Source organism: Periplaneta americana, chromosome 7, assembly GCF_040183065.1.
Source record: "Periplaneta americana isolate PAMFEO1 chromosome 7, P.americana_PAMFEO1_priV1, whole genome shotgun sequence".
Taxonomy (NCBI): Eukaryota; Metazoa; Arthropoda; class Insecta; order Blattodea; family Blattidae; genus Periplaneta; species Periplaneta americana.
Window position 1 is genome coordinate 57,838,683 of NC_091123.1, and position 13,108 is coordinate 57,851,790.

The window sequence follows — 13,108 nt, forward strand, 5'->3', positions numbered from 1 at the left end:
CAAAAACGAATAATAGACGTTTGCCAGTGCCTCCAATAATACAGTTATTGACTGCATTAAAATTCTATGCTACAGATATGTACCATACATTTATATATATATATATATTCGTATATTTATAACCTCAATTCGATGAAGTGATATGTAGGTAGATATGCCTATATAACCTACTTTTTATTACTGAAAGGAATTTTTTAACTTAAATAATATTAAACTAACTTCAATCTGATGTAGGCATAATTATTTTAAATTAGCATTGAGAGACCTCACGTGCCTGCCTTCTAAGCAGATTCCATAATTATATTGGGTTTAAAATGATTTTGATTTTTGTTGACTACCTGTATTTTGAGATAAGATTTATCTTGATGTTGATATAATCATTACTGTTTTGATACCGGTAATATATATTTTCACGCCGGTAAGCAATACATCTACTGTCTCTAGTTCATGTGGTCATAACCTCACCATGAAAAGAGATCTCATACTATTAGGCCTATTTTGTTTTGCATTATAGAAACATTTGGCATTCAAAATATTCCTGAAGAGCAGGCAATAATGGAAACGAGAGAGAGAAAATAGTAGTAGTAGTAATAATAATAATAATAATAATAATAATAATAATAATAATAGCAGTAGTAATGTGTTTATCTCATTCTTTTTTTACTTCTATTCACTATTCACGAAAAAGACAAAAATGAAAATAACGGAAATAACACGATATATCAATGAAGCAGATACGTATAAAACCTAACCTAACGATATAAATTTAATGATTATATATATATATATATATATATATATATATATATATACTTAACCTACTCAGTCCAACTTAACCTAACTATATAAACTAATAGAAGATATGTAGGCTACAAAATCTAACCGAACTGTATAAATCAGTGGAATGGATACATACATAATCTAACTTAGCGACATAAATCAATGAAAAAGATATGTACAGAACCTAATCTAACTATATAAATTAATGGATCAGTTATGTACTGTACAAAACCTAACCTAATTTCACCAGCAGTATCACTAACTATTTAATAAAATGTTATATATCTGAACTGACTGAAATAATCTAAACTATCGGCAACAAAAACTAGAAACTGAAATAAAACAACTTTAAATATATATTTTCTTCCTCGCGCAATCAATAGGCTCCCAATTCAAATCACAAGCATTGTAATTTGTAGGTTATACGTCATTAATTTGTTATTGTTTGTTCACTTGTTTTGAAAGGCATTGTGGGACTTCTATTACCAACCAAATTTTAACTCTACACTTTGCTGGCGTAAAGTGACACTTTGTGAAGTGTACTTCTTCAATCGTCTATGAATACCACTAATATGAAAGAGCCACTTTCGTCAAAAGTGTCACTTTGCAAAGTGGTGATATAAAGTGTCGACTATGAATACCAGCCTTAGTAATGAATGTTTTTATATTGTATTATATTACTGTATTATACTATTATACCATTCTTTTAATCTCTCCATCAGGAAATAACATATAAATGAGAGCGTATGTTTTTTCAAGCTGACGTTATAACAGTAATTATTATCTACTTCGCTTCAATAGATGACGCAATAGTAAGCAGTAGTAAGCACATTCCTTTCACGGTTAATCTCCTGGTTGGAGAACAGTATAAACAATGTTGCGTTTTCCAAATGAGGCGCATGGAAACTTAATATTCTGGCTGTTAATGAATAATGGTAATATTGACTTTTAGGAAAACACGAAATTTTATGTTTTACAACACCCTTTTTAACATACACACTTCCTTCGCTGTTGGTAAAACAGCTGACACATCAAACAAATGACGATCGATCACGCGCTTAGCGTATTGAGATCGTATTGAATACTACAGTCTAGTATATACGGTCGCGAAGGTCAATACGTAGTAAATATGAAAACATTAGGTAGTTGCTCACCACTAGGATCGCTAATATCGCCTCATTACAGGCAATGCAAAATAGTACCGTCACAGTCTATTGTTTCTAGCATCCTCAAAACTCAAGCTTCGTGACTGTATATAGTAGACTGTGATGAAACTCAATTCAAACTGAATACGATCCGATCCCACTTCTTAGGTTTATCGACCTTGAGACTCAGATCGAATTGAATCGATCTGAATATTCCATGAAAACGTAGTTGTTTGATCTGGTAGCAGTTTGCTACGTAGTATGAACTGTTCTAAGAACACTGTCTACATTCAGCATCATGTTCAATATTGCCAAAGTAGCGAATTCCACTGTCACCAATAGTGATGGAGACTGATGTTTATAAAAGAAATTGCAGTTGATATTCCCACTTTTATTTTTTTCAGTCACTCATTTTTAAATAGGAACAAAAAACATGCCTCGAAGGTCTCTTTTAGGAAAACGAGACACATTAGCAAAAAAAGGCGTATGGAAATTCCATTTAACAATATGTATATGAAAATCGCGTCCCGCGCCGTGGCGTCGTGGTCTAAGGCATACTGCCTAGGAATCGCGTTACGGAATGCGCGCTGGTTCGGGTTCTCATGGGGAAAGAAATTGTCTCATGAAATTTCGGCCAGTGTATGGGACCGGTGCCCACTCTTTGGGGAGCTACGATAGGTAGCGAAAATCCGGTTTCACAAACCAGCTATAACGGCTAGGAGGATCATCGTGCTAACCACACGATACCTCCATTCTGGTTGGATGATCGTCCACCTCTGCCAGCAGCCGGCTGGTCGGTCTTGGCCCTTCACGGGCTGTAGCGCCACGGATATGAAAATTGCATACATGATTAACAGATTTACGTCCAATAAGAAACTCAAATTGTGAAACAAGTAAAACATAATATAAGTAAGGATATTATTAGTTCGAAAGAAAAGTTGTTTACATTTTTACTCCAACAAAAGAGACGTATCGATAGCTCTCACGGGCCTCTTATTAGAGAACTGCTTCTATGATTCCTACATTTTTTTTTTAATTTCTCATTCTCTTTGGTATTGTACAATTGATAGTAACTACTGTATGCATGAAATGACAACAGACAAGTTAATGAGTTAAAGCCCCAAGAAATTATTTGAATTTTCCGATACGCCACGCTACTGCCTTAGAAATCTTAACGTAAAATGTACAGTTTACTGACGAAAATGTAGTCCGTTGTATCTACAGACATATCAATTAAAAAGTGGAAACTTCATTCAAACAATTATTAATTCAGAAATATTTTCATAATTTTATTACAAGAGCAATTTCTCTGTATATTTGTGAAGAGATTTTCACAATTCCAGAGAGAGTATTTTGTACTTCTTTCGACATACAGTACACTAGACTATAAAGACGTAATATAATTCACGTTAAGTGCTTTCAGCAGTCAGCACATCAAGTCTTCACTTCAGACATGCAATATCACACTGACAATAGATGAACATTCGTGCTCTAGTGAAATTCTAACCCGTGACAGTGACCTTCAAGCAACGTTAACACTACGCGTCTGATGTGAGCCTCTTCGTACACCGCAGCTGTATGATTCTAAATATAGAAATAGAACCCAAAAATTCAGACTGTTGCTGTTACAGGAATAGAGTTTCACAGTTCATCCAAATTTGAACGTCTTTTGTCGGGTATGTCTACCGACAATGTAAATAAAATATTTATTCGAATCTCTAAAAATGTCACTAAGATTTTACATATACTGAACATTTGGATTTATTACAGAAGATTGAAAAATGTAAACGAGAAAATATACAAGATTAATTATATAGGGATATTTTTTTTTTTAGTAGTAGGTTATTTTACGAGCTTTATCAACATCTTCGGTTATTTAGCGTCTTTATGAGATGAAGGTGATAATGCCGGTGAAGTGAGTCCGGGGTCCAGCATCGAAAGTTACCCAGCATTTGCTCACATAGAGTTGAGGGAATACCCCGGAAAAAACCTCAACCAGATAACTTGCCCCGACCGGGAATCGAACCCGGGCTATAGGGATATTAAATATCTGCTCAAGAACACAATAATTGAAGACCTACCCGGAAAAAGAATGTAACATCAAATTATAGAAATATGCAACTTAAAAGTAGAAAAAGTTATTTTGAAGCATTTGTTGAGGATAACGGACTTTTTTTTTAAGTTACGAAGGACACTTCCACATAATTTTGGAACTTATTATTATTATTATTATTATTATTATTATTATTATTATTATTATTATTATTATTATTACGAATAATCAGATTAAATTTTTATCACACCACTGTAACTATTTTTTTTGATCCACACCAAATGACTGCAGAATGGAAGAAATCTATCGATAAAATATTGATTTATAGACTTTAAGATCTATTTTATCATAATTTAAAAACATATTGTTCGAGTGGATTTTACTTTAACAGTACGAGTTGAAATTTTAGATAAGATGATAGATTCTATTGCCATCGAAATTCTCAGCACTATTAGGATTTACACGTACTGTACCTACCTTAATTGAACTTTATCAAGCCTTCGTACGGACACACAATTTAATTCCCGCTGCGTGCGTCAGCTTGACATAGGTCTGAATTTAGGACAACACATTGATAACAGACAAATGCAAATGTCCGGACTATGGACTTCAAGTGAATAAGGCTGCATATCTCAGCTACTGCATACATTGCGCCCGACTGTATTAAATCCTCGTAATTTTTTATATATTTTTTATTGTTCCTAGTTATCATGAAACTGTTACTTTCATTGTGATAATAACTAACATAACATGTACAAAGAACCGGAATTGTACCGACCCATCACGAAATCCTAACCTGTGTAGTCCTACGTCTAATAATGGCACAGGAAATTTTCAAATCGGATCTTGGAGCAAACGTCTGAAAATCCTTGACAATTTTGTTTTAATATATTTCTCATATTACCCACACTTGTAACTAACATTAATAAATACCTACCCTGTATACTATAATAGAGCATGATTTAATATATTTACTCTTCATTCTTTGTCACAAAAACAAACTCCATAACGAAAAGGACTCTCTCGTAGATATTCTAAGTTGTTTAGTTAGCATCACCATATTTTATAGCATTATTATCCCACAAGGAAATAGACTAAACTATGTTCTATATGCCATTATGCTCGACGTTTGTAAAAAAAATTCACGTAATAGGTTATGTTCACCTTTCTTTCCTGGCGGACAGTAACAAAGGTTGTCAAACTCGATGTCCAAACGATCTTGACACCGTATATCTCTCTTGTTGTGTTCCGTCATTCTCGGTCACACGCTGCCGCCCACCCACAACGTCAGTCGCACACTGCGATGTAGCCTACATTCAGAACGTTCAGATTACGAAGTTCAGGGTGCTCTCGCCGCGAGATACACTGCGACGAGCCAATCCGAACGCTCGTTTTATTCTGCGTATTATAAACATTGTCAGTTGCTGATTTATCATCAGTACTGACCTTCATATTATCTTGTGAGTAATGAGTAGCGTCTCCGACAACAATTATTAATCTAGAACATCCGTCTTCGATATCACATGACGACATGACTGTGATTCAAACGTTTAGAGGTTTCGAAAAATCTATTCTACGGGAACAGTATTCGACTTTGCCTAGGGTTACCATGAAAAGAAATTCTATAAGAGGACATGGAATCTAAAATAAGAGGACATTGCTAAAAAAGGAGCACTTTTTAAAAATTGGTATGAAAAAAATTAAAGATAAAAACAATGGCTCACCTTCTAGTTCTCTCACTAGTTGCTGGATTAGTATTACATCTGTACCCTACTTATCGGTGAAGCCCACTTTGTGCACAAGAGCCTGAAGAGACAAACTTACATCTTGTACCAAATAACTATGGAACTGTTCACAGGACGTGTCCATGAAATTATATTTCACCATGATGATACCTCTGACTGTCTCCGTTAGCATGCGATTTCGTTATTTCGTCCACTGAGCAGATATTAAGGAAAATACTCTCTCAACACTTCCATTGTGACTTGGGATAAATAAATAGAACTGAAATATTTTTAAGAGTTCTGAGAAAGTTTCAGTGCTCGCAGAAGTATTGGAATTGAAGAATTTGCACCATTGTTTATCTAAACTTAAATCTTTGTCCACATTAACTTAATTGGCATATCTTTGTACAGTAGTGGCAAAAAAAAAACCGGATCGACCCTTGTAGCTGATTTCAGAGCCTTGTTCACTCCAGAGCACGATAGACTTGTAACTAAGACTTTCGTGGTTCGAATCCTGCCTGGGAAGGAATCTTTTCTTGTTCCTTATTCAAATTTATTCCAAATACTTCTCGATTGCAGCGATATTTTACTACTTATTATTCCCAGAACATGAATTTTACCAACAATCGAAAAGTATTGGGAATAAATTTGAATAAGGAACAAAAAAAAAAGTTTCCTTACCAGGCAGGATTCGAACCACGAAAGTCTTAGTTACCAGTCTATCGTGCTCTGGAGTGAACAAGTCTCTGAAATCAGCTACAAGGGTGGGTCCGGTTTTCTTTGCCACTACTGTACATTGCAGAATAAAATTGATAAAATAGCTTAAAATCATTAATAGTGACATTTTTGAAGTGTAAGAATTCAATGCATGTCAATAGGTCATCATATTTTGTTTTTTTTTTATGTGTTCCAGCTTCAACCATTGAAAGCAGTTAAATTCTTTCATATGTTTTCACCATTTGTTTAGGTATTCTATGCATAATATCGCACATTAGTCAATATTTATATTAATTCTAGTTGAAATACGAAATGTCGGACATTTCAAATTTTTTATAAAAGAGGACATTATGTCCTCCTTTTGTCGGACGGATAGTAACCCTAACTTTGCCAGAGTAGTGGAACTGGCTTGTCCTATGTTTCTCACAGTATTTTTATACTGAATCTATTAACTACTCCACCGCTATGAAGTAATGGTTAGCATCACTGACTGTAAAACGACCGGGCTCGGGTTCAAATCTTGGTTGGAACAAGTTACTGGTTGAGGTTTTCTCCGGGGCTTTCTTAAACCCAACAACAGCAAATGCTGGGTAACTTTCGGTGTTGGACTCTCGACTCATTTCGCTGGCATTATCACCTTCATAATTATCCAGACGCTAGATAACCATAGCAGCTGATGAAGCGTCGTAAAATATATCACCAAAAACAATCCAATCTATTAACTAAATAAATGTCTTTGGAGTCCTTGTTCCCTGCGGTGGCTGAGTGGTCCGGGTTTGAGTCTCAGTATGGCCGGGATTTTTCACGAAAAACTTGTGGCGAACAAGGTCGTAGTTGGGGTTTTTCTCGGGGTTCTCTCGTTTTCCCATAATAGGCATCTACATCATACCGTCAACATTTTTTCATTTTGTCATCATTCCATAGCATTTCCCGAACGCCGGCTGACGACACACGGAGGAGGCTCATAGTGCCCCCTCCCAGAAAATTTAATTCGCTGTTGAATATTTAGTTCCTTTATGCTAATTATTATGTTCATCAGATCTAACAACAATCTTTCTTCAATGACTTGTGCAAACGTATTATTATTATTATTATTATTATTATTATTATTATTATTATTATTATTATTATTAGTTATGTACGCTCTTATTCGCTAAAGCGCAATATACCAAAATGATATAATAAAATTGTTCTTCACTCCATGAATTATTATTTAGTATGAAAAATTAAAGCAGTATTCAAAGGTTCCGTCCATGTATACGCCGTTGTTACGGGGTTTACATATGGTTGCCAGATTTTTAGAATGCTAATAAGGAATAGTTCCAACATTTAACTCGAGGAAAATACGAGGAAATTCTAAAAGAAAGAGAAATCTGTTCGTGCCGTCTCAGAGCGCGCTAAACACGTGCGTTCACGACAGGAAGATTGGCCGTGAGATCAAAGTGCGCTTGCGCGGACTTGGTTGATAAAAACCTAAACTAACTAAACATAACCTTCGTATATGCAATATGTGTAACCGGAGTACAAAGGGAACTTCTTGATTTGATCTGGAATGTGCACGCGAAAATAAATCCAGATAAGGATCACGCTGGCACTGCATGAGAAATTCGCGCATGCCCAGTTTGATCCCACAGCCAAGTTCTTCCTGTCGCGAGCCCCTCCTCACTAAACAGAGGCCGTATATGGAAAAATATCTTATTCTTACACCATTGAAGCTGTTATAACTAGAGACCAGAATCTTAGCCACTACACTTTGAAGTTAAGTGAGTACGGAATTTGTGCAATGAGCCAAATGGACTTCCGCGTCAAGGACAACCACAGTACACACATAAAAGAATGATTTCAAGAGTAGGGCTGTGTTGCTTATTACAAAAGAATAAACGCAGTCTGTACTGTGAACTTTTAAATTAAAATGTTACTGTTTCACAGGCACTACTTTTAATGAAATGTTTAAGTCTATATTACAACAGTCCTTGATGTAACATTTTAACTTAAAATGTTACTTTCATAGGTACCGCTCCTAATGTAATGTTTAAGCCCATATTACAGTAATCTTTATTATATAATTGTAACTTAAAACACCGGTATAACTGTAACACAGGTACCGCTTCTAATGCAATGTTTAAGCCTATATTACGATCATCTTTGTTGTAAACTTTTAACTTAAAAAACTGGTACAACTCTAACACAGGTAGGCCTACTGCTCTGAATGAAATGTTTAGGCCTATATTACAATAATCTTTGTTGCAAAATATTAACACAGTCTAAGACATACAGTCACGAAACTTCAACACTTTTTCTGCCAACATTCGCGACACTAGCGCCCAAGCGGCAGGCAAGGCACTGGCCATAGTCTCGTTCAGCCAGCACGTGCTTTAAAGGGATGCGAGATGTTATAATAACGTTTTAATCATACGTCGGAATAAAGGCAATGTGTGCAATGACGAAAATTGCAGTAACAACAAGTTTAAATCTCCGAATTTGTCGTTCTTCAGATTCCCTAAAGACCATGAGAAAATCATAACTCAGGAATAACCAATAATCCACGTTGTAGGTAGCCTACGTATTGTGTTCTATAAAACATTATTATTACTTATCAGTTACCTATTTGTATGTCAGGAAGGAGAGTTTAAATAAAAACAAAGTAAATACCTGTTACAGTATATTATTTTTTTTGTAGAAATCATATGTGTAAATGTGTAACCATTCCGATTTTGGATAATGTATCTACAGTTTTTAATGCAAGTAATTCCATAATTTTTGTATTCGTGTTTTTTTTCTATATATTTTTCAAAAGTTGAACGTTATATTGCATTCAAGTAGGGATCATGGTGTTAATTTTTCAAGAATTCATGGAGTATTGTAATCCTTTTGCAAAATATTCACTTCTTGAATAAATCCAGACTGTGTCGATAGATTTCTGATGTGTTGGTGTAGATTCATGTGGCAGACGTATTAAGTTCTCAAGAGCCTTTTTAAATTTAATATAAAAAGCAATCTTTTCTGTAATAATTTGCATGACTGCTATTGGTGTTGATTTTACATTCCCAGTGATTATTTGAGCTGTTCAGAGCAGAAGTGGTGTAAGTCAAAATTAGGTAATGAGATTTAAAGTAAATATTCTGTAAAATACAGCGCAAAGTAGCAATTAATATATCCTTCGTGCTATTCACTGACTACTAATAGTTTAAATAAATTCAATATTAACTGCTACTTTGCGCTGTATTTTAAAGAATGTTTACTTTAACCCTCATTACCCATTTTGACTTACACCACTTCTGCTCTGAAAATAAAATTAGGCCTACATTTTCTGAGTTAATTGAAGTCACAATTTTTTCAACAAAATTGTGTGTTCATTTATTTGTTTTCACCTACGTCATATTAACAGTAAGGGCATGTAAATTACGTATTATATAGGTAGGATAAGTTAAAATTAGGCATTATGTGTGAAAACTGGAAATGTAATGTAAAATGCGGTAAACTTGCCATAAACATTTAAACCATAATATCAGCACTATTTGTCACTCAAAATAATAAAGGAAATACCGGTTCTTAAGAAATGAAAAATAATAAACTTCATAAATCAATGTCTGTCATATTAAGGTTTAAATCTTCCCCTTTTTTATTTTCAAGTTTACCTCAGCGGCCGAGTTTACCCCAATTTGCGGTATGGAAAATAGTTAATTTCTCAGGAAATAGGGAGAGGCGTTCACCACGCAATGTAACCTACAATTTTGAAGCTACTAATTTTGACTCTTCTCACAGGAAATATAGAGTTCTAATGATTCATAAATATATTCAGGAATGAATTTAATTAACCATCCACGTACGAACAATTATATTATTTCAAACCATGATACGTGAACAGTTCCATGATTCAGTTGTAAGGAGCAGAAAGAATTACGTTTATTCTCAGCTTCTGAAACTTGTAGATTAACTGCGTGTGAAATTCTTCTAGGATTCTAAATTAAAATTAATAAGAATCATATACACTTACTGTATAGCATAAAAATATAAAACAAATTACGCAAAACCCGTTTTCTGATGTGTTATCATATGTCGTGTGCACACTTTTAACTTGCCTGCCGCTAGAGGGCTACTGTCGCGCCAGCTGTCAAATGTTGGCATATTTTATACGTATGAGTTGCGTGACTGTATGTCTTAGACTGTGATATTAACTTAAAAACCAGTACAACTCTAACACAGGTACTGCTCTGAATGAAATGTTTAAGCCTATATTACAATAATCTTTGTTGTAAAATTTAACTTAAAATACCGCTATTACTGTAACATAGTGCGTACACACTTGTGTACAAGTGTACTTTCCAACAATTTTTTTTAAGTGTTTGTGCTCAGCTCTGTTCAAAGGAATGTTGGCCTGCACCATCATTTCATACAGATCTGCTAAATTTGTCCGCTGGCACTGAATTACTAGTTGAAGGTCAGACTCACTTCTTTCTATTAATTTCATATGATTTATATGTCCTCTTTTGAATTACAGTGCTGCTATAAATACCATCTTTTAGAACAGATTATGTCAGTCTTACTCTTACATAAATTACGCACAATAATGTCGCCACTTATACAGACATACAGTCTTCCGAATTCATCTACCCACTTCTGTACTTTCGTACACTTGTTTTAGACACCTTTATTTCAACTAGTAATGCGTAATATTATTTCATTCATTCATAGTGTTCTGCCCAAATGCAGGACTTTCACTGCAAATCCAGCATTCTCCAGTCTTTCCTATTTTCTGTCTTCCTCTTTGTCTCATATGATCCATTTATCTTAATGTCGTCTATCATCTGATATCTTCTTCTGCCCCAAACTCCTCTCCCGTTCACCATTCCTTCCAGTGCATCCTTCAGAAGGCAGTTTCTTCTCAACCAGTGACTCAGCCAATTCCTTTTCCTTTTTCTGATCAGTTTCAGCATCATTATTTCTTTACCCACTCTTTCCAACACAGCTTTGTTTCTTATTCTGTCTCCATTTCACACGTTCCATCCTTTTCCACATCCACATTTCAAATGCTTCTTTCTAGTCGTTTCTCTTCACTTCTCGTCGTAAGTCCACGTTTCTGCCGCATACAATGCTACACTCCACACAAAGCACTTCACTAGTCTCTTCCTTAGTTCTTTCTCCAGAGGTCCGCAGAAGCTGCTCCTTTTTCTAATAAAAGCTTCCTTTGCCATTGCTATTCTCCTTTCGACTTCCTGGCAGCAGCTCATATTACTACTTGTAGTAGATCCCAAGTATTTGAAGCTGTACACTTGCTCTGTGGCCTCATTAAGAATTCGCAAGTTTACCTTCTTTACTTTTCTTCCTATGACCATGATCTTCGTCTTGTTAGCATTTATCTTCATTCCATACTGCTCACAGCTGTCATTTATCTCTAGCAGCATATCCCTTAGTATCGTCGTCTCTTCTGCTAACAATGCCATATTATCAGCAAATCTTACACACTTTATTATTCTTCCTCCTGTCAGTCCTCCCATGTTCTGAAAACAGTTATTCACTAAATCCTCCAAGTAGATGTTGAACAGGGTAGGTGATAAAGGACATCCTTGTCGTTCTCCTCTCCCTACATATTATAAACATTGCTAAACTGAAGTGTACTGTACTTGTTTAGGAGTAAGGAATCTGTTGTAGAGTGACCCTGAAGTACGCGTTACTCGTGTTTGTGAGCAGAGTGTCTACTGAAGGACACGTGTCGTATTGTATACCCCGTGCACACTTATACTCATTCCAATCTTGTGAGACTAAGAAAAGTGTCTTTAGTTACTAGCTTATTACTTATTACTAACCATTAGTTTATTCGTATTAATGAAATTTAGAATGGACATTAAAGATGTAGATTGGGAAGAGGTAAATAATGCAAAGGATGTGTTTGCACAAACTAGGTAGTAAATGATGTTCTATATTTTTAATTCAATATGGCCTCTTTTATTTTTTTTTCATGGGGAGAAGAATCATTTTGGTTTGAAACACTTTTAACGTCTTCACACATACATAACACAATCAAACAACAATAATTTATCAATAATCATGCACAGCTATTGATTGGGAATATAATAATTACTTTTAAATGAAACAGAAGCAGATAAAGTTTTAAATTTATTTGCTTCGTCATTACCTTTCTAAAAATACTGTTGATAAGGAATTTACGGTTTCTTATCAAAACTATACGAGTACCACACGATATCTGTACAAAGAGTAGGGATAAAGAATAAAAGGAAAATAAAAATAAAAACGTTGGCCAACTATGAAACGTCCGTAAATAAGGGATTTTTGGTTACCAGACCAAGCAAAAGGCGGAAAAGAGGGAAGATTGGAGAATGCTAGCTTTACAGTAAAAGACTTGCTCTTAGGCAGAAAACTACGAAGGAATGAACGTATTGAATTCATACAGGACAAGCTTTTCCGGTTCAAAAATGGGACATCTATTACAACATGGGACACGTGGCTACTCTAATCTATATTAATAATAAAACTGTAACCTAAATTTTTCTGGTAATATTCCCATTGGTGTCACTGGCGTTAACATGTACAGTATAATTAACTATTCTGAGACAGAAAATCGCATTTTTTGGAATTTTTGTTAATGTATCTCTCGGAACATTTGCTACGTTTTCACTCGATAATGGCAGGACCGATTTCAATGAAAATTGTATGTAAAATAAGTCCAA

At 34.9% G+C, this 13,108-nt stretch overlaps 1 protein-coding gene across 4 annotated transcripts in view; it reads right to left on the reverse strand.

Annotated features, from left to right (window-relative positions):
- LOC138703125 (ATP-binding cassette sub-family G member 4-like) overlaps positions 1-5,369 on the reverse strand; it is a 74,436-nt gene extending 69,067 nt beyond the window's left edge. Inside the window, exon 1 of one of the 4 annotated variants that reach the window (XM_069830730.1) lies at positions 5,143-5,369. In XM_069830730.1, coding sequence (XP_069686831.1) covers positions 5,143-5,233 — 91 coding nt within the window. In that variant the 5' untranslated portion in view covers positions 5,234-5,369. Of the gene's footprint in view, positions 1-4,915; positions 5,076-5,142 lie in introns of those variants that run through there. The other 3 variants (XM_069830732.1, XM_069830731.1, XM_069830733.1) reach the window with 3 other exon arrangements.
- Between the last annotated feature and the right edge of the window lie 7,739 nt (positions 5,370-13,108).